This window comes from Lissotriton vulgaris, chromosome 3_2 (genome assembly GCF_964263255.1).
Source record: "Lissotriton vulgaris chromosome 3_2, aLisVul1.2, whole genome shotgun sequence".
In the NCBI taxonomy this organism is placed as follows: Eukaryota; Metazoa; Chordata; class Amphibia; order Caudata; family Salamandridae; genus Lissotriton; species Lissotriton vulgaris.
The window spans coordinates 134752356-134774954 of NC_141690.1; the positions used below are offsets into that span (position 1 = coordinate 134752356).

At 42.9% G+C, this 22599-nt stretch overlaps 1 protein-coding gene across 2 annotated transcripts in view; it reads left to right on the forward strand.

Annotated features, from left to right (window-relative positions):
- SLC2A9 (solute carrier family 2 member 9) overlaps window positions 1–22599 on the forward strand; it is a 1599887-nt gene that overhangs the window by 983016 nt on the left and 594272 nt on the right. For both annotated transcript variants that reach the window (XM_086964092.1, XM_086964093.1), the window contains exons 9-10: window positions 5177–5287; window positions 22045–22146. In XM_086964092.1, coding sequence (XP_086820218.1) covers window positions 5177–5287; window positions 22045–22146 — 213 coding nt within the window. The remainder of the gene's footprint in view (window positions 1–5176; window positions 5288–22044; window positions 22147–22599) is intronic.

Sequence of the window (22599 nt, forward strand, 5' to 3'; positions counted from 1 at the left end):
CGAAAAGCCGGGAGTTGCTGCATTTGTTCTTTTAAAACTTGTGTTTATACTGTGTTTTTAAACCTTGCACTCTGGCACTTTAGAGCGACGTACAGCGGACCTAAGTGCTGTCACGTGACACCCTCTACCGGCTCCCAGCGCCGCTGGCCACGCCCACTTATTGGCCACGCCCCCTTTCCGCCCTACTTATAGCGCTGAACCACGAGCGCTCACCTAGTTCCTGTCTCCTGAGGCGAAAAGCCGGGAGTTGCCGCATTTGTTCTTTTAAAACTTGTGTTTATACTGTGTTTTTAAACCTTGCACTCTGGCACTTTAGAGTGACGTACAGCGGACCTAAACGCTGTCACGTGACACCCTCTACCGGCTCCCAGCGCCGCTGGCCATGCCCACTTCTTGGCCACGCCCCCTTTCCGCCCTACTTATAGCGCTAAACCACGAGCGCTCACCTAGTTCCTGTCTCCTGAGGCGAAAAGCCGGGAGTTGCTGCATTTGTTCTTTTAAAACTTGTGTTTATACTGTGTTTTTAAACCTTGCACTCTGGCACTTTAGAGCGACGTACAGCGGACCTAAGCGCTGTCACGTGACACCCTCTACCGGCTCCCAGCGCCGCTGGCCACGCCCACTTCTTGGCCACGCCCCCTTTCCGCCCTACTTATAGCGCTGAACCACGAGCGCTCACCTAGTTCCTGTCTCCTGAGGCGAAAAGCCGGGAGTTGCCGCATTTGTTCTTTTAAAACTTGTGTTTATACTGTGTTTTTAAACCTTGCACTCTGGCACTTTAGAGCGACGTACAGCGGACCTAAGCGCTGTCACGTGACACCCTCTACCGGCTCCCAGCGCCGCTGGCCACGCCCACTTCTTGGCCACGCCCCCTTTCCGCCCTACTTATAGCGCTGAACCACGAGCGCTCACCTAGTTCCTGTCTCCTGAGGCGAAAAGCCGGGAGTTGCTGCATTTGTTCTTTTAAAACTTGTGTTTATACTGTGTTTTTAAACCTTGCACTCTGGCACTTTAGAGCGACGTACAGCGGACCTAAGCGCTGTCACGTGACACCCTCTACCGGCTCCCAGCGCCGCTGGCCACGCCCACTTCTTGGCCACGCCCCCTTTCCGCCCTAACGGTCCACTATTTAAATGTGCATCCCCAGAACGTGCAGCGGACGTGCGCAGCGGGCGCGCCGTTTGCGCGCCGAAGGCACGCCTAAGGCAAGCCCGTCTGCGCCCGTCCGCGACCAGACCGCGGCCGGGGCCAGACATGCTGCTGGCAGTGGAACACAGGGTGGAAGGATAGCGTGGTCAGGTGAGGACCTAAAGGCGATCGATCCCCCATCCAAATGCTGCCCTCACTCTATAGACCCTATGACCTTCGACCCCCCCCAGATCTGCAACAACTGCGGGATAGCTATTGGCAGCGATGCCTCTGTGTTACCCCCAAATCCCAAATCCCCACCTCAAACAAACCTTAGGGCGGGCCTACTTAACTGCAGATCCCTAGCCAAACACGCAGATGATGTCTGGCTTCTACTAGAAGAACAGGAATGGGATATCCTGTTTTTAACTGAAACTTGGATCAAGGAGGACAACTTGACCTCCATTGCACTCGCAGTCCCTCAGGGATTTAAAATATGCCTCGCCAACCGCCCTGGGACAAAAAGAGGCGGTGGTGTAGCCATTATCTTTAAAGAGCATTTAGTATTGACATCCTCTGCCCCCACTGCTATTCAAGGAATCGAAGGCCTCCACTTTTGCTTCCAAGTGAGTCCTCAGCTATCACTAGCAGGACTAGTGATATATCGCCCCCGGTCGGCGCGGACCCCTACCTAACTACTTTATTAGACACGATTGTCCAGTGTTCGCTCCTCCACCCCCTTTTTATTGTGGTAGGCGACTTCAATATCCACATGGATAAACCCGACTGCGCCATGGCAGAGCTGCTCAGAACCACGTTAAATACGGCCAGTCTCAGACTGATCAATGAGGGCCCTACACACACAGGGGGCCACACTATTGATCTTATCTTCTCTAATATCAAGAATGTGCTGTCTGAGACACCTCTCCCTCTGACATGGTCAGACCACTCACTCGTCCCATTTACACTAAACATTGTGAATGACATCCCTGCGTCGAGTAAATGCTACTTCCTGAAGAGGCAATGGAAAAAACTAACCCCTGAAACTATGTGCCCGGTCCTTGCGCAAACCACCCCTTTCCTGACAAACAATACCAATACGGATGCTATACTTCTCAATGAATGGATCGGAAAGATGGTTTCCGCCATTGCTCCAGCCTCTCAGGCTCTATCAAAAAGAGACTCCCCCTCAGCTCCCTGGTTCTCGCAGGAACTTAGGAATGAGAAAGCGGCCTGTAAGAAACTGGAGAGACTCTGGAGAGCAAACTACGGTCTGGAAGAAAAAGCTAGGTATAAGGAAGCTTCCAAAAAACTCCGGAAAGCCATCAGAAAAAGTAAAAAGCGTTTCTATGCGGACTCGATTCTTCAGGCAGAACAGTCTAGCAAACAAGTCTTCAAAGTGGTACAGTCGTTCTTCAAACCAAAATGCATTGAAAGAGAGGTTGTACCCACACCTACGCTATGCGAACAAATTTCAGAGTTTTTTTATCAGAAAATTAAAAAAGTGTACGACTCTTTTGGTCCAGTAATAAAAACAGTGAAGCAGGACCTAGCGAATAATGGTGAGCTAGGAAAGACTCTCACCCAGTTCATGCATATCCCCCTGAACGAGGTAAGGCAAGAACTTAGCAGCTGCAAATCCGGCTCTCCTGACGACCCCTGCCCAGCTAAACTATGGAGTGCCATAGCGGACTCGGTAGCTCCCACACTTCAATGTATTTGGAACTCTTCCATCACTTCGGGCACTTTCCCGGATGTCTGGAAGCACGCTACTCTCCTACCCCTAAAGAAAAAACCTAATGGGGCCCCAGATGACCTTACGAATCTCCGCCCAATATCCCTTCTAGCTGCCCCGGGAAAAATGCTGGAAAAAGTTATACAGCGCCAACTGAGTAAATTTGTGGAAACCAACAACATTCTACATGAAACTCAATCTGGCTTCCGTCCCGGCTTTAGCACAGAAACAGCGCTCATAGAGGTAGCCGAGTCAGTGAGGTGGTCGATGGATGCAGGAAACTCAGCAATGCTGGTACTCCTGGATCTGTCGGCCGCCTTTGATACGGTGGACCACGCCAGACTACTCAGCCGGCTGGCAGAGATAGGTATTCAGGACAAAGCGCTGGGGTGGATAAACTCCTACCTATCTCTGAGAACGCAGAAGGTGGCACTTGGGACGATTTCTTCCACACCCAAAACCCTCAGCTGTGGAGTCCCGCAGGGATCGGCCCTCAGCCCCCTTTTGTTCAACATCTACCTGACTCCTCTCTTTACGCTAATTGCCAACTGGGGTGTCAAGGCAATCTCATATGCCGACGACACCCAGTTGGTATTTCCGTACTCGGAGATGACGCAGGATTCCTTCTCAAATTTCAAAGGCTGTCTCCAGGACATAGCATACTGGATGAACACTAATAAATTAAAACTAAATGCCAATAAAACCGAAGTCATCTTCTTCGGCAAGGGTCCCACCCCCGCCCCAGAACTCTGGTGGCCTACGGAGATGGGCCCACCCCCTTCACCCAGTCACTCGGCAAAAAATCTTGGAGTGAGATGGGATGATAACATGTCCTTTACATCCCATATCCAACAAGTGGCCGGATGCTGCCTGAGCAAGCTGAGAAACCTCCGAAAAATCCTAAGACTCCTACCGGAGAGCTGCAGAAAAACGGTTGTCCACGCGACTGTCACCTCACGGCTGGATTATGCCAATGGTTTATACCTTGGCCTCCCAAAATACCTGACTCACAAGCTTCAGGTAGTTCAAAATGCGGCTGCGAGACTGTTACTGCGAATCCCTTTCAAGCAGTCGGTCTCTCCGCACCTTCGAACCCTGCATTGGCTGCCAGTTGCCAACAGAATAAAATTCAAAGCTCTGACGCTTGCGTTCAGATCTCTGCATGGCTCCTGCCCACAATACCTGAAAAACCGCCTTCCAAGATACTCCCAAAGCCGCGCACTACGGTCCAATGACCGTGTCCAACTGGTTGTCCTGCGCGCAAAAAAGGCCCTACTAGGCGGTCGGACCTTCTCAGCAAACGTCTCCGCTCTGTGGAACTCTCTGCCACAAGCAATCCAACAGGCCCCCTCCGAACCCTGTTTTAAGAAACTGCTAAAGACCTGGCTTTTCACCCAGCCACGCTAGCTCTCCTATCTTTGGCCCAGGTGATCTGTGTTCTACTAGCGCCGGGACACCTCCTCGAGAGGTAGCTGTTTGCGCTGTATAAAATCCAGTATTATTATTATTATTATTATTATATGAGATGATGACAGCATTTGAAGTTTCAATGGTTTGTCTAAAGTCTAATGCTTGTTTATTTTTCTCTATTGCTGCATGTTTAGTTTCTTTTTGATTTTTTCAGGGGGAAGTGGTGTGATACGTGTATATGGTGTTTCTCATTTTCCGATATACCTGACTTTGTTATCTTTTGTACTTATTGCATGCTGTTAGAATGTAGAATGTGAGGGTTAGACTGTATAGGCACTGGATGGCAGGCATGAGTACAGAGTAGATGGAGTTTCCATTCCTGGAGAACAAACCTGAAGTTAATTTTCAGTCCTGCCTCTTCGATCTTCCTTTCGTACTGCCCAATAGTGAGATGATGGTGCCAACCGATGAATCCGAAGTTTCAAACTCATGGACAGTGCTGCTACTCTGGTCTCACTATATGCTATAATACATGAACTCCCATTTATAAATACTATTTATAAAAGATCTGGGGAGACAGCTAAAGCTGTTTTCAGGGCAGACATAAAAATAGAGAACGAGATAGGGAACTCATTCACTCCAATGTTGCCCTTGAGGTAAGGCATTAAATCAGAATCAGATAGACCAATCACGAGTAAGGAGCTCACCCAAAGCTCAGTCTAATGTATTGGAGGTAATAGTTCTAGACAACAATCAGATACAGCTGTCTTTAGCCAATAGCTACAAATTACTGCTGCCAACCAGTTAAATACATGATTTATCCATCAAATTATACATCTTAACACCTTAAATGTGCTTTTTTCTCATCTAACAAGCTTTTTTGCTTTTGTTTATTTTTCACAGATATGGTTCTATACAAATAGTATTTTTACACATGCTGGAATTAGCAAGGAAAATATCCCTTATATCACTCTAAGCACTGGTGGTATTGAAATCCTGGCTTCAGTTGTTTCAGTAAGTATCACTTACCTTTTTGTTTCTAGCTAAAATTAATTTATAGTATAACCTTCCTATGGTTGATAGGTAACAGTTTCAAATCACTTGATATAGATCCACGGTCATTTCTATGTACTTATTTTTCAATATATTTGTAAAATTATTTGAGACATAATCTTTTTCTAGATATTACACCTTTACATTTTATATGTTAATAGCATGTTTTTCAAATACATGTATTTGTTAAAACCCATCTTTAAAACAATAACAACAACAAGGTGACTGATGGAATGTTTGAATTAATCTCAGTCACTGGCTATTGCTTGGGGCCTCATCCTAATCCACTGTTTTTTGTCCACCATGTCCACTATGCCACTTTAGACAAAGGTCTGCCTTATGCAAATAAATACTGAAACTGATTTGGGGAACAGTCTGTCCTGAACTGGCTGGTGATCCCCCCTCCAGAAGGAACCACAATCAACCCTAGACCAGTTTTGCCCTGCTAGAAGCTTGTAAGTAGGATGTGGCTTGAGCCCTATGGCATAGTAAGCACAGGACCCAAGTCTGGGCATACCCGTCGAAGGTAGGGTGACAATTGCAACAACGACAAGGTTATGGATTTAATTTTTAAATTAATCTTAGCCACCAATAATACCTCGGGCCACATTCCCATCTATCGCTTTCCACCCACCATGCCGCTCCAGGCAAAGGCTTGTCTTATTCAAATCAGAACTGACCTGGCTTCTTGTGGGAACAGTCTCTCCTGAATTGCCTAGTGAGGCTCCCTCCAGAAGGGACCACAAGCAACCATAGACCTGAGCAGTTTTGCCCTATTTGGGGCTCGTCAGTGAGATGCAGCTTGAATCCTATGGCACAGTGAGCACGATACTCATTGCCAGTTACTTGGATTAATTCAGTCCTTCTATCCAATACTGTGTTGTTGCAGTTGACATCTTTAAAACTGGCACTTACAATGTAACAGAGATCACTTGGAATGAGATCATAATCCCTTTTTGATATTGCTCACAGACACAGAAGGTGAATGTGCACCCATTTTAAAAGAAATTGTACTGTTCAAGGTGCATGCTTAAAATCGGACCCTAAGGTTTAGCATATAGATTCAGGTCGTCATTGCAGATTAGAAACAGTTTAGAAACCCAGAGCAGCAACCACCTGTCCATGTTTCCAAGCTGTGCTGTCGAGAGCACATTCTCTAACTTGCAATATTTTTTATTTCTGTGATGTGAACAATGCACATAACCAAAATTGATTAGCTTGGTACAAAGAGAAGAAAAGATGAAAGCTACATTTTCAAAATCTGCTGACTACATTGCATGCACTAACTCAGTAACTCTTGGGTTTGCATATGATCTTGAGAAATCCCAGATATCAAACCAGAGTATTAACCATTGCTCCATGTCTCCAAGCGGAACTGTCTAGACTCTAGAGCGCTTGTGCTAAATCAGAGAATTCCTGATGTGTCTGACTCAATCATGAGTTTCTGTCACACGTAGTAAGCTTTGTATAAAAAGAAGAGAAGAAAGGAATGACACTTTGAAATGGTTCACTATCTTCTGTTTAGAAAGTGATGCCTCCATTTCATTTTTTTCTAAATGAATAAGTAAAAAAGTATGAGAAACTTTCAAAATGTGTTCTAATGTAGAAAGGGAATTTCAGACTTTGTTATAAGAACAATCCCTACTGAGCGGGCAGTCTCCCTGCTGTGGACCAAAGGGACAGACACTTGAAGTTGGTTGGTCCCTCTCAAGCTCTGGATCTTTAGAGATTACCTGATGAAACTTTTCCAAGTTTCAAATCAGAATGATACATAGTCGTTTTTTTGGATGTGCTGGAAACCTTGGGCAGGACAAAGCTCAGATTCAGTTCAATACCATGGAACTGTCGGTCAGTTACTTTTCATGGCAGGTCTGAATTTCTTAAACTTTAGAGCAGATCTAAAACTGTAAAGCAGGAGTTTTCACACATTTCCAATTTTCTTTTGTTGGCCAAACAACCACAAGAGTACACTTCTAAGGTAACTAGGGCCAAAGGAGAAAGCACATAGAGATTCTCTTAGTATCAGGCAGAGGTTCACTGATTGACACAGATTAGAACAAAGCATAAAACAGGTCAAAACAGAAGGAAGTTGCCTCTAGAGGCCACCTGGTTACTTACAACAGCCTGCTATGCCTTACCAAGAATGAAGAGTCAGTCAGACAGTCAAGAATACAAACATACGTTTTAATCTGACCTGCATCCTAAGATGTCTACAGAGGGACTGGCTCCACAACAGTCTACAACATGTAGTGGATCTTCCCAAAAGCCTCCAACCACGCCCACAGTGGAAAGTTACCGGCCTGGGCCGAACATGAATAAAGAGGGCACAGAGAGATGAGCTACCACCTGGCAGATGGGTACATGTTATTGGCAACGCAAGGTTACCGCGCTGAGCCTCGGCGTCTCCTAACATGGGAGCAGAACTACACACTCGGATAGGTATGTGAGGGCAGAATGGCCTATTTATTAGAAAGTAGCAAAACAGCCTTTAATAGAAGAGAAAATAATGAAATACAGTGTTCAGCTGAGGCAAGCAATACGAGTAATGAGGCCTAGTTCAGGCACAGTCTAAGCAGCCTACTAGGGATTACAAAATACAAAATGGAGTCACACTCGCTAACTGAAGCCTGCACATTACGGGAATAACTCAGCGGGTTGCATAACTTGAATACAAATGGTTTCTATTCAGAAACACACTGCTAACCTAATATAGCATGAAATGGCTGCACTACTGGAATGGGAATTTTAAACCTAACAGACCCTCTTTTTAGCATGGTTGGCTAAATGCTTTATTGAGCCATCCAGCAGGGCCTTTACAATTCTAAGTGGGGATGAAGAAAATGCATAGTCACTCAAGGTACAAGGTACAAGGTACAAGCGATAATAAAGCAACAAATTCAGTATCAAAATCCACTTAGTATCCAAAGATGCTCTCGTCAATGAGCATCATATCCTAGATATCCTCCGTCATCATAGTAGAGACCTTGTTATCACGTCCTGACAAGCTAGGCGTGGGGTTGAGTTTGCTCACACAATAGGTGCAACATGCTGGAAGGCAATATACGTAGGCAACATGTAAAGATGGCAGCTGCAATTGCTACTAGGATGAGCAATATCTTCCAACCCCATGATGTCAGTAGACCCCGGAACAACCCTTTGAGGGACCATGAACCATTATCCTGATGGATATCTGAAGCAAGTCTGTGTAATTTCTGTATTACAGAGTATACAGGTGGTGCACTATCAGGAATGTACACATAGCAGCTGCTGCCGATTACGCGGCAGGCTCCAACCCCTATCCGCGACAATGAGGTAGAGCAACGAGCCGAGGAGCCTGAAGCTCAACTGTAATATTAGTTAGTATACCTGTAGTAGTATTAATATCTCCCTCAACTACTCTGACAAGGCAACAAATGTTATGGCTATTGAACATGGGACCCCAGAACGGCAGAATGCCCTTCATTATTCCAGTAAATTGCTGTAGGGAGGTATCCGTCTGATCAATGTCTTCGGTATTGACAACCATCTTAACTCGATGCATATGGAGATCCCTACGCTGTAGTCTATGACCTTTGTGATAATTAGATGGTGCAATGTAAACGGGAGGTAAGAGGAAGGAGACATAAAACCAGCCAGACGATCCCCTGAGAAGCCATGGATAAGCCTGTTCCCCAGAGATGAAGTATACATTCGGAGGTGTAAGTGAAGGTGGACTAGCAGTGTTCAGTCGGTATGTGTAGTTACAACTGCTCTGTCCTACTGAGCCTTCAACACAGAAACTAGCTGTTGCATTGATCACAGGTATGGGCATGGTTTGTTGTCAGTGATATTTCATTCCTGGAAACATTTGAAGTATTCAGTAACATTAAATCTCTGGAAATCTAGCATTTCATTTTGTAACTAAGTGACATTCTCATTAGCTTCTAAAATGTTCATGCAAGCTTCTGGATGTAGGGTACCCTCCTTGACATCTGCCCCAAGTGTGTATCCCCGGTGTACCACTATATATTCCAACACTGCTTTGTAATCAGACTGTACCATTTTCATAGCGTCAGCATGATAGTGCATGTATACCATGGAAAGCAATTGGAACCATGCCTCACAGCTACCTAAATGTGACAGGGGTAATGACACCAGCAAATCATTCTTGTGCATAATGGAGGGTAGTAACCCACACACTTAAAAATTCATGGCGTTAGTGGTATTGTACACCTGATGAAGCATCTGCAGGAAAGCATTCTCTGTATAAGTTTGTTCAAGTGGAACCGGGGTAGTCTCTATCAAACTGTGCACAGGATCCTGTTCTTCTAATTACCACACCACCCCGATTTGTGTAATTGTTACTGTGAGAAGGACCACTACCACTACCACCCTACACCCAGTAGACCAACAAGACCATACAGGACCATTCTGCTGTAATGGAGGGGCCACCAGGGCTGTTCCTCCTTCATGATTGCCTGGCCAAATGGGTACATAGAAAGAAACCTTAAGAATTGGAGCCACAAAAACACAACCAACCAGAGTGGCACAAGTCACCCAGCATCCGCTTAGAGCCTGGCCCAGTAGGCTCCTATTGATCATCAACGACGGTGCTATTAAGCACTCCCACGGGGGAGCTGCGTGATCACAGCACTTGCTGAAAAACAAATCCTCTTCTTTCAGGATAGGGCAAGCACCCTCAATGATCCTATCCAGTGTTCAGGGCAAAGCACCAGTGTAGTTCACTCTGATCTACTGCAGGCATCTTAGGCACAACACTTGCGCCCTAAGCTCAAGTCCTTCCCTAACTCCTAGACAGTGTTGCTGGTGCACCGTCCTTCTATTGGGGCCGCAGGTTGTACCTGGTGACACCAGGCACTGTCTCATCAACAAAAAGGGTTGAAACTCACGGTCAGATGGACATTGAGACTCAGATGCTGCTGTTTTAGAGACAGTGCTATCCGGGGCGGTCCATATCTCTTGTGGGACTTCCTCCAACAAGGCAGCTTCACTTTCTTCGTCCTTCTGCGCCCACCTCAATTGGAAAGGGACGAATCGTGGCTCCCGCTCTCCTTCCTGGCCAGGAACACCTTTGAGGGCCCATCGATCATACAGGAGTGAGAAGGGGATCCTTTTTACGTGGGTGGCATGCACCCAATAATTTCGGACTTCAAGCTTGACAGCTGTGCGGGTGGCAAGAAGTACAAGGAGGGGGCACTTCCACATTGGCTCCAGGCAGCTTTTTCGTTGAAAGTTCTTTACAAGCACAAAATCCCCAGCTGTATCTTATGCCCGGGCCTCTCTGGCACTGGGTGCAGCATGGCGTGAATCTGTTGGTAAATAGAATGGAGATCTTTAGTTAATTCGTACAGATAGTCTACAAGCAGGGGGTATTCTATCTTGGACAAGCGCTTGGGTCTTGGGACGTCCCAGACGTTGGTGGGACGTCCAGAGACCACCTTATATGGGGACAACCCTTATAATGTGCTGTCGCTCTGGTAGATAATAAAGCCAAGGGTAATGCATCTGGCCATCGCAATCCTGTGCCCTCTTGGATCTTCGCTAACTTCAGTTTGAGAGTACCATTGTACTTCTCAGCCTGACCAGCTGACTGGGGTGGTTCGCTGCACGAAACTTCTGCTTAATGTGCAAGCCTTGGCACACCAATTCAATTACTTTTGAATTGAAATGACTTCCGTTGTCACTCCAAATAACACGTGGCAATCCATAGTGCGGGTAGACCTCTTTTAAGAGTGCCTTTGCGGTCACCATAGCTGTATTCTCTTTGGTGGGATAAGCCTCAATCCATTTACTGAATGTGCAAATCACTACTATCATGTACTTCAAATTGTTAACTCATTCCATTTAGATGAAATCCATCTGGAGATTATCGAAAGGGAAGGAAGGGGGGCGAAGTTACCAGCAGGTGTAGGAGTACCTTTTCCAGGCTTATTCTTCAAGCAAATGATACAATGCTTCACTAGGTCGGTGGCTACCTTAGAGATATTATCGTTCTGCCATACTGGGTCCAGTAATTTACATATTCCTTTAGGGCTAATGTGTGCTTGGCCATGGGCCATTGTAACAACAGGGAGCACGTACGCTTTGGGCAACAACCATCTCTGCTTCCCAGATAGATCAGTCCAGCACCCATCCTCATCCAAACGCCCTGTACTCTCCTCCCATATTGCCAGCTCATCTACATCTTGATGGGGCTGTCTAGTCTACAAACGCATTTCCCTTCCTAACATCATCTGTGATGGCTACATTTTATTATTGCTAAGTTATTGGGAAATGTCAATGTGGACAGCAATCTATTTATCATTGGGCTGTTCTGTATTCACAGTCCGTGCGAAGTCAAGAACCCTCTCTCTGCCCAAAGGCTCCCCAAATTATGGGACACCCCAAAGGCGTACTGGCTGTCGGTGTAGACATAAACAGCCAGCCCCTCACTCAATTCACAAGCCCTAGGGAGGGCAACCAACTCTGCAGCTTGGGCCGATTGGTATGGGGTATGCAATGTATCACCTACAGTGTATAGCGTCGTGATTGCATGGGCTGCAGTAGTAGTGCCATCTGGTAGTTTGAAACAAGAGCCATCAACATATAGTTTCCCTTGGGGGTCAGATAAGGGAACATCAGTCAGGTCTACACATCCTTTCGGTTCTTACTCAGTCCAAATAAACAATCATGGACATCATTGACCTTTTCTTCCAAAGGGAGGGGTAGTAACTTGGTTGGGTTCCAGAGTGGCACATTGTTTGATGTTAATGTGCAGAGCAAACAAAGTCAACTCATATCAGACGTGCACTAGTAAGGTGCTGTGTCTTTGTCTTATTCAAAGCCGTATCCACAGCATGAGGTATCATTATTGTGAGATTGTGAGATCAGTATCAAGTATCAAGGACGAGCCCTGCCGATTGTCAGATAGAAACTTCCAATGCCACAGCAGCTCTCAAGCAGCTCGGGAGGGCTCTGACGAAGTTATCCAGCATAGCGGAGAAATAGGCAAAGGGTATCTGCTTACCACCAAAAACCTGGGTCAGAACAGAAAGCGCACAACCATCCGACTCTTGTACTTAGAGCACAAAAGGCTTCTGGTAATCAGGAGTACCAAGCACAGGAGCAGAGCAAAGTGCAACCTTTAATTTCTCGAAAGCTTGCTGGCATGCAGATGTCGAAGGCAGGGGTTCATGCACATCTTTGGTGGTCAGGTAAAGAAGAGGTTTCGTTAGTAGGGAAAGTTAGGGATCCAGTGCCGACAATACAAAGTTATACCAATGAACACGCGTTCCTCGTGTTGGGTCTTAGGAACAGGCATATTAGTAATAGCAGCTATGCGTTCAGGTGTTAGTCTGCGACCCTCCTTCGACAGTAGGTGACCTAAATAGGTGACCGCCTGTCGACAATATTGGAATTTGGAAAGTGACACCTTGTCTCCATGGTGTGCCAAATGTAACAGTAATTTAACTGTGGTCTCTTTAAAACCGTCCTCAGCGTCCGTGGCCACAAGGAGATCATCAACGTACTGCACAAGCACATTACTGGGGGACGCTCCAAAGAATCCAATTGAGCTTTCAAGGCTTGACTATAGATACTAGGACTTTCTGTATAGCCTTGTGGAGCACGGCAGAACCTAAAGCTCCGACCTGCTATTACAAATCCAAAAAGATGTCTACCATCCGTATGGATTGGTATACTCAAGAAAGCATTCTTTAAATTGATCACGGAAACATTTTTTTGGGGATGGGGGCATCATTGTCGAGATTGTGGTAATGTCTGGGACCACAGGGTACTGGTACCCACTATTTGACTCTCTAAGGTTAATGACAAAGCTGTAAACATCAGGATGGGCATCAGAAGAATCAAAGGATATATTTTTAAGAATAGGGCTATTACACACATCCAACACACCAGACTTAATCAAATCCTGTATTACCTGCCTTTTCTCCTGCCTGCGAGTTCTTGTATTGGGGAATGCGTGGCAATTTGGCGTTTTCCTTGATCAGGATGGAGACCTGTGGGAAAAACAAACAAGAGAATAATAGTTCAAGAACCAAACCAAAACAGTCCTAAAACCACCCACTGGAGTCCAGAGACTGTACCAAGTTCAAGAAGACAGGCTGTAGCCCCAGACCTTTTTGAAAGAAGACCAAATTACCATTTGACCTGGCAGATTGTTCACAAACCCACCAAGTTCAAACGAAGCCAGCACAAAAGACCATACTAACACACAGCCCGTTGGTTTGTGCCGTTCAAGCAAAGCAGTTCAAAAACTGCACTAAGACAATCAGGAGACCATATCAAGACACAGCCCGCAGGCTTGTGCCGTTCAAGATTGGTGCCATTTTCCAAGAATCAAATCACTCACCTGGTGCAGTCAGGTTGAGTCACATCATTCTTCACTGCCGACTCTTTGGACCAAACAGTTCACTACAAGGTTTTGACTTTCTCAGGAGCCCAGCCGGTGACCAGAAGATAAGGAGTCACCCAATTAGGGTGGGGCAGCTGCAAGAACCAAGCTCAATCGTGTGGGGTACCCCTGAACCGCTCGACCGACAAGACGCAACCCCGACCCTGCAATCCGTTTTCGGGTGAGTGGGGTCACCTTGAGGGGTCCCTGTTTGGGCGCCAACTGAAGGAAGTGGCCCTTCGGGGCCACCCGGGTTACTTACAACCACCTGCTATGCCTTCCCAAGAATGAAGAGTCGGTCAGACAGTAGAGAATACAAACATACGTTTTATTAGCAATACTCTGCAGAGGAGTCCAATCTGAACTGCCCTCTAAGATGTCTGCCGAGGGACTGGCTCCGCAACAGTCTACAACACGTAGTGGATCTTACCAAAAGCCTCCAACCACACCCACAGTGGATAGTTACTGGCCTGGGCCGAACATGGACCAAGAGGGCACAGATGAGGGATGAGCTACCACCTGGCAGATGGATACATGTTATCAGCAACCCAGTGTTATTGTGCTGAGCAGAACTACACACTCAGATAGGTATGGAAGGGCAGAATAGCCTATTCATTAGTAAGTCGAGAAACAGCCTTGAACAGAAGAGAAATTAATACGAAATACAGTGTTCTGCTGGTGCACAGACAAAATATCGAGATTTAAATTTCGATATACAATTATATCGAAGTTTAAATATTGAAGGGATACAATATCGAAGGTAAGTAATATCGACACTCTTAATATCGATATTAGTAATATCGAAGTTTTAAATATCGATGTCAGTAATATCGATGTAAATAATTTCGATGTTACTAATATTGGATTTTTAATCATTTTTGTGTATATTCTATTGTATTTATTATGTTTTTTAATTTTTTTATTGGAATTTAATTACATTGTGTATTTTAGTACTGTAGCGGGTTGTGGGTTTATTGGGGAATAGGGTGGGAAGTAATTTAATTATGCTAAATTAATTATTAATTAGTAGGAATAATTAATTAAATGTAATTAATTTGTAATTATTTATAATAATTTTAATTAATTGATTAATAGATAAATATGTTCTTTGGCGGGTTATGGGTTTATAGGGGAATAGGGTGGGAAGTAATTTAATTATTTAAAAATAATTATTAATTAGTAGTTATTATTAATTCATTTTAAATAATTGGTAATTAAATTTAATTAATTGGTAAATCATTTTAATTAATTGATTAATTGATAAATATGTTTTGTAGTGGTTTATGGGTTTATAGGGGAATAGGGTGGGAAGTAATTTAATTATATAAAATGTATTATTAATTAGTAGTTATTATTAATTAATTTTAAACAATTGGTAATTAAATTTAATTAATTGGTAAATCATTTTAAATAATTGATTAATTGATAAATATGTTCTGTAGCGGGTTGTGGGATCATAGGGGAATAGGGTGGGAAGTAATTTATTATGTTGAATTAATTATTAATGAGTAGGAATTATAAATTAATTTTAATTAATTGGTAATTAATGTTAATTAAATCATTAATTGATAAATGTGTTCTGTTGCGCGCTGTGGGTTTAGAGGGGAATATGGTGGGAAGTAATTTAAATGTAATTAAGTAATAATGTTTTTAAATGAATTGATTTGTTAATTATATAATTGTTAGTTAATTATTAATTGGTTAATAAATATAAAATTGTATTTTTTAATAATTTTTTTTAGTTAAATATATTTTGCTAATCATGTTTTCAATAATTATGTATAGGTATTGTAAATGGTTTATATTTATTTAATAGTTTATATTTTTATTTTTTTTTAAAAGCATTTATTTATAAGTATATCATTTTAACCTCTACGCTATCCAACACTTTCCCTACTGTTGCACTCTCTGGAGTTGGAATAGTAATTGTTACCCCTACGCTATCCAACACTTTCCCTACTGTTGCACTCTCTGGAGTTGGAATAGTAATTTTTACCCCTACGCTATCCAACACTTTCCCTACTGTTGCACTCTCTGGAGTTGGAATAGTAATTGTTACCCCTACGCTATCCAACACTTTCCCTACTGTTGCACTCTCTGGAGTGGGAATAGTAATTGTAACCCCTACGCTATCCAACACTTTCCCTACTGTTGCACTCTCTGGAGTGGGAATAGTAATTGTTACCCCTACGCTATCCAACACTTTCCCTACTGTTGCACTCTCTGGAGTTGGAATAGTAATTTTTACCCCTACGCTATCCAACACTTTCCCTACTGTTGCACTCTCTAGAGTTGGAATAGTAATTGTTACCCCTACGCTAGTAATTGTTACCCCTACGCTATCCAACACTTTCCCTACTGTTGCACTCTCTAGGGTGGGAATAGTAATTGTTACCCCTACGCTATCCAACACTTTCCCTACTGTTGCACTCTCTGGAGTGGGAATAGTAATTGTTTCCCCTACGCTATCCAACACTTTCCCTACTGTTGCACTCTCTGGAGTGGGAATAGAAATTGTTACCCCTACGCTATCCAACATTTTCCCTACTGTTGCACTCTCTGGAGTGGGAATAGTAATTTTTACCCCTACGCTATCCAACACTTTTCCCAACTGTTGCACTCTCTGGAGTGGGAATAGTAATTGTTACCCCTACGCTATCCAACACTTTCCCTACTGTTGCACTCTCTGGAGTTGGAATAGTAATTTTTACTCATACGCTATCTAAATTGTATTTATTTATTTTTAGTATTTTTATGTTGTTATTAATTGTTATTTATATTATTATTTTATGTATATAAATTTATTTGTAATTTATTATATATTTATTTATTTATAAGTTATTAAAATAATTAATATAGAGTTATTGTTAATGAAAAATATACTATGTATTATATCTTTATTAATATTAATTTGTATTACATTATGTATTATTTTTAAATATTATAATATAATTTTAAATATATTTATTACATTTATAAGTATTATTTTGTTAATATTACATTTTTATTTTAATAAAAGAAAACGATATTTTACAAGAAACGATATTTTTGACATTCTATATTTTTTTCCAATATTTTTGTACTTACCTTGTTAGGTATAGGATACAGATATTTTTGCCGTCGATAATTTTGTTGCGATAATTTTGTATGTCGATATTAGTGTATTCGAAATTTTGTCATAGATTCGTTCAGCTGAGGCAAGCAATACAAGTAATGAGGCCTAGTTCAGGCACAGTCTAAGCAGCCTAATATGGATCAGAAAATACAAAATGGAGTCACGCTCGCTAACTGAAGCCTGCACATAACGGGGATAACTCAGCAGGTTGAATAACGTGAATACAAACGGCGTCTTTTTAGCCACACACTGCTAACCTAATATAGCATGAAACTGGTGCACTGCTGGCATGGGAATTTCAAACCTAACAAAACCTATTTGACCAAAATGGATGAAAGGTTCAAATGGATTCAGTTCTTCTATCTCCATAAGACATGTATCACACAAAAAACTGCTGAGAATATGCCCACAGAGGTCTTTGGTATGCACATAATTTGGGGCACCCATGGTAGATTTTATATATATGGTTTGTAATGCCCATCAATGCCAGAATTTTCGTACCTAGTGGTTGAGGATCCACACAAGGCGATAGTCATTACCTCAACAAACTATAATACAATGCTTACTGGTGATTTTTCTTGTGATGAAAGACAATAATGAAAAACCAATCTACTGCGCTGGGTACTATTTTAGCCAACCAGCAAATCACTGGACTAGAACTAGGGTACTAAAGTATGACCCATAGAAAAGAGAGATAATAGGATTGGCATTGGCAGAAAAGCAGCATACAGAAGTTACTTGAAGAGATGATAATCTAATATAAAACCTGGTGTAGTAGGCAGTAATACTCCCACAATAGACTAACCCACCATACACCAGACCATCATGAAGTAAATGATACATTAAAAACAAGGGGAGGGAAGAATGCACCTATATTTTTGGGAATGCTCAGAGAAGTTAGTAAAGTCTTGGTTTGAAAGGACACATGGAGAATAAAAGTTTAGACCTGATATCATTGAGATAGTTTGTTTGAATGTGATAAATTGTTCCGATCCAACATGGATGGATTGTTAATTTTCAAAATACACCAACATTTCTATCATCTGTTATTAAAATCCATTAAAATTCAATTTAAAAAAAGAAAAATGTACCCTACCAGAAAAACTGCCACATTGTATATTCAATTTGTGCCTTCTTTCCTGAAACACTTCTTTTAATTTCCTTGAAGTAATGTAATGTATGTGTTCTTGTAAAGCGCACTGCTGCCCTGAGGCGTCGTGGCGCTGTAGACCGCTGGGGAACCCGTCCTGGCTATCCCTGTGAGATGGTCCCTACTGGGTATCTCCAAGGTGAAACCAGGCATCCCCGGCGAATGTGGGGGGCCGTTGTAGAGATGAGGCAAGCTAATGCCCAGAGTTGCCGAGTGTGATCCCTGGTTAGAGTAGGCACCAAGGTGAGAATTATCGAGTCTGCTGACCCTGGTCCACGACCCTGCCACGTCGGGAATTGAACCCTGGTCCCGGGCCGTTCTCTGCTTCCGGGTCTGCCGCCTCTAGCCAGTGAGCCATACCACTGCCTACATATTTTTATTTTTTCCCTCTTTAAATGGTGGACTGTTCAGTGACTCCACTACATAGTTGTCGTTCAACCGTATGCTAAAGCGTGCATTTTGGTTGTATTTATAAACAACAAATCCTAATCCCACGATACTTGAGGAGCCTACACTGTCAACAGGTTATGGGTGTAACTATTTCACCTCTGAACATGCCTAGGAATGCATCTAAAGACTTCATGGGCTTCATCAGCTACTGAGATCCATATTCCCCATTAAGGGCCGATTACAATCTCGTCCGTAAAGCATTCTTACTGAATCAGTCCCAGAATGTTTTTCATACTACTCTGATTGGGTGAGTCCGACTGAGCGATTTGAATGTATCCCGATGCTTCCGGATTTGATTCAGGTAGACTTCGATTGACTTGAATGGGAGCCAGTGTTCCGAACGAGAACACAGACTCCCATCAAGAACAGGGTGGCTGGGGAAAACCTTGCACCCTGTGGCAGGGACCCCTGGGCCTGCCACACTGTGCATGGATGGAAAGGGGGATCCTTTGGACACCTCCACAGATCAGATTCGAAGGGCCCCAGGTGAAGAGGGGTCTGCTATGGCCCACAAAGACAGATTCCAGCATCTGATTAGTTCTGGAGAAACTGAATCGGAATGGCTATCCGAATTGGTCATCCTAATCGCTCGCTCAGAAACCCAGAGTACATAAAGCTGTACAATTCAGCTCTGAAAGACGCAAGCTGTCCAAATGCCTTTCGGAGCAAATTCGGACAGCCCTACTGGTTTACAGACATCGTAAACTGTTGTTGGGAACTGTGTACGATTCAGTCAGAAACAAGGGTTCTGAATCGGATTTGGCAAACCTGAATCCGATTTGGACCCCTTCTGAATGGGATCATAATCAACCCCTTATTATTATTATTATAATTATTAATATTAATATTTGTATGGCACGACGAATCATCCCTATAGGGATCTCTCAGCACCTGGGTTGCAAACTACAGATTGAGAGTGATCCTTAAAACATCTAGGTTTTCAGCTGTTTCTTAAACTGTACTAAGTTGGAGCAGGCTCTAATCGTATCCAGCAGTCGATTCCAGTGAGAGGAGGCTAGAAGAGAAAAGGCACAACCACTCATTTTAGCTTTCTTGATTCTCCTGGTGCAGAGCAATTTCCGATGACTTGATCTCAATTGACGTGCAGGGATGTAAGGTTTTAATTTGCTCATTAAGTACGCAGGGCCGGTCCCCTTAGTGTTTGTGTTTGTTCTTCAGACTTCTTCACTGTGGCGTCAGTATCTGTGTATTGAACATCTGAAGTCAGCTGGCCTTAGTAAGACCATGGCAGAGGTGGACATCTCCCAAAAACTATTGGGTGCCCTGTCTACTCTACTGAGTGCCTTTGCCATCAGTGCACTCATAATAAGACCGACGAGACATCGCCCTCTCTTTGTCGGATGTACCGCCCACCCGCTTCTAAATAAACCCCTTATTCTAATATATTAGATTCGAAAGTTAAGAGACACATAGTACATAGAAGTTTGTAAAAGGTTAGTATAACTAACATTTTATTTCCGAATATGTACCTTTACTACTTTTTATGATGATAGATTGTATTTTTTTTAACCTTTATCTAGGTGTTTGCTGTGGGGAAACAGAAATGTCCAAGACATGAAGCTCTAGAAAGAGCTACTGCTCAATGCACTTTAATATTACAGAAAATAGGTCTGCCTTACGTTCTATTGATGCTGCATTTCATTTCTCACCTTCTACTTTACCCAAAGCAGATATTGTTCTGTTTAATTTTGTGTCTTACTAGAATCAAATATTAAATGCATCTTACAATTGCTCACACTACCATAATTTGTTTTGCATTAGCTCTACTCTTGGCATTATCTACATCATGGTGCACCTACAAATGTTTCTTAGCCCCATGCCTCCTAATTTAACTAAGTCCTTGTTCATGTGCATCCATCTTCTGTACCTTTTTCTGACTGTTCCACCATTAAAATGTTACCAGTCCAGTTGCCTGATTGGTTGAGGTCCTAGGAGCTCAGACTATACCTTACGCGTCTTCATTTCACTGTTGGCTGTTGCTGAGTCAGAAGTAGCTTCATCACTCTGAAAAGATTGTACGCTGCTCCAGCTTGTTGTCGTGCCACTGCGGCGTCTGCTGCACCTACTTCTCAGGGCTCTTTGCGTTTCAACCTATTTGTAGCAAATCACTCAGTGAGAGAAGGAATTAATAATATATGTGCCCTTCAAAGGTTAGTGGGCATATGTTATTTAACTGACAGTCCAAAGTGATTGGATAGTATTTCAAGGCTTTCGTTGTTGGCTTCTGACCAGTTTTCGCATTTATGTACAGTCTCTGCCTCTCGTATAATACAGTCTTTGATTGTATGCGTTTCCAAAATTTATTTTTAGAAGGTAAGAGCTAAACATCTTGCATACAAAAAATACTAAGTTTAATTTGTTGTTTTTTTTGCTTTAGTTTCAATTTCGCAGCAGTTTTGATGTCATCGAGAAGGAAATATCCAAGCTCTTTAACTCGATCACAGGCAATGTTTACTTAGCTGAATAACTTGAAAACAACTGGAAACCACTCTAATTGCCCCTGCTGTGCACACTAAGGGGACATCATAATTTTGTGCAATGCAGCAAGCTACCCTGCTGCGTTGCGTGAAAGAGAAAGCACAGGAATGTACAGTATTTAACATCATTTGGTGCATTTCTGACCTTTCCTTGTGCAGGCACACTGTTGGCTGCCTTACCAGGATGCAAGGATGCAGAATGCAGTATCCACAGAAAAAAAGGAAAAAACTAGTAGGAATAAAGATATTTCTCCTCATTACTCCTCCCCTTTTGACGTAGGTCTACCACTGATGTTAAATCTGGGAATGTGCCAAAATCTATGATTGTATGCATGGGAACACCCAGACTCCACCGGTGGAATGCCTCCCTGGGGCAGGGTAATGCAAGACAGCATTTTATGCTGCCCTGTATTACTCCAGATTTATCAAGCCATGCCGTGGCCTTGCATGGCTAGATGCATCTGACTTTAGTGTTGCATCGCCCTTCCACAGAGCAAGGGTGATGTAACACAATGATAAATATGGGCCTAAGCTCTTTAGGTAGCTGTCTCAGGGGCCGACAGAGGGAGGCTTTAGTTTAAGTTATGCCATTGCCTAGCAGGATAAGTCTGGTGTGAGAGTAGACTTCACATTGTGTTCACCATTAATTTAATCCCCATGTAATTGCACTGGAATTGTTGTGCTAATCAGAGCCAGTGAAAGCACAACTTCCAGTTTGAATTATATTCCTTCCCTGGCATCTCCCCTTACATGTCCACTTGAAGCACTTGCAGAGAGTTAGAATGTTTTCACTAGTGCTAAATCGCTTTACCTTCCAAATGCTATTTACCTGTAGCCTGTTGTTTAAATGGAAATATAGAAGTTGATACTCACGATCCACTGTATCTTTTTGCTGCTGATAAATGCCTGAACTCTCTCCTTAAATGTATTGCAGCAGGCTGAGAAGTGCAAGTATTTTCCCTTTCAATTTAAAAAAGGGCAGGCACTTTGTTGCAGAAATGATGGTAAACTACTCTTTCACTGCACTACACAGCTCTCCAGGGTTAGTAAGCACTATATAAAAGCAAATACGAATACTTTGTTTCATTAAACTATCATTGATTTTTTTTAAAGGGCCTGACCATTGAACGGCTTGGACGTAGACCTCTTCTGATAGGAGGGTTTGGTTTGATGGCGTTCTTCTTTGGATTGCTTACAGTGTGTCTTACTTTACAGGTAAGCTGTTCTTGTTGTATTTGTATCATTGTTTGCTTTCTAATGTTTAGAAAACACATAGACATAAACAGTTCGTTGAAGGATAGAAGTTGTATTTTCCCTTTTTAAAATGTGCACAACTAAACATGTTTATTTACATGATTTCCAGAGTATGCATTGTATGTGTAAATATTTAGGTATTCCTAATTTCAAGATATACCTTTCATACTAAATAATTTTTTTATTGTACAGGTCTCATATTTGTTATGATACCAGGATACCAACATTAATCTATCTCTGAATTAATGAACATTAGTTTACGAAATACAAGGTGTATTAGGTTTAAAGTGATGCTGTCAGATTGAGACAAATATGGATGCACATATGTGCCTCGGAAAAAGGTAGACATTTTAAGCCAGTTGTAATAAGCCTGCAGTGCAAAAATCAAAGGATTTTCAACTACAAAAAGCCCCC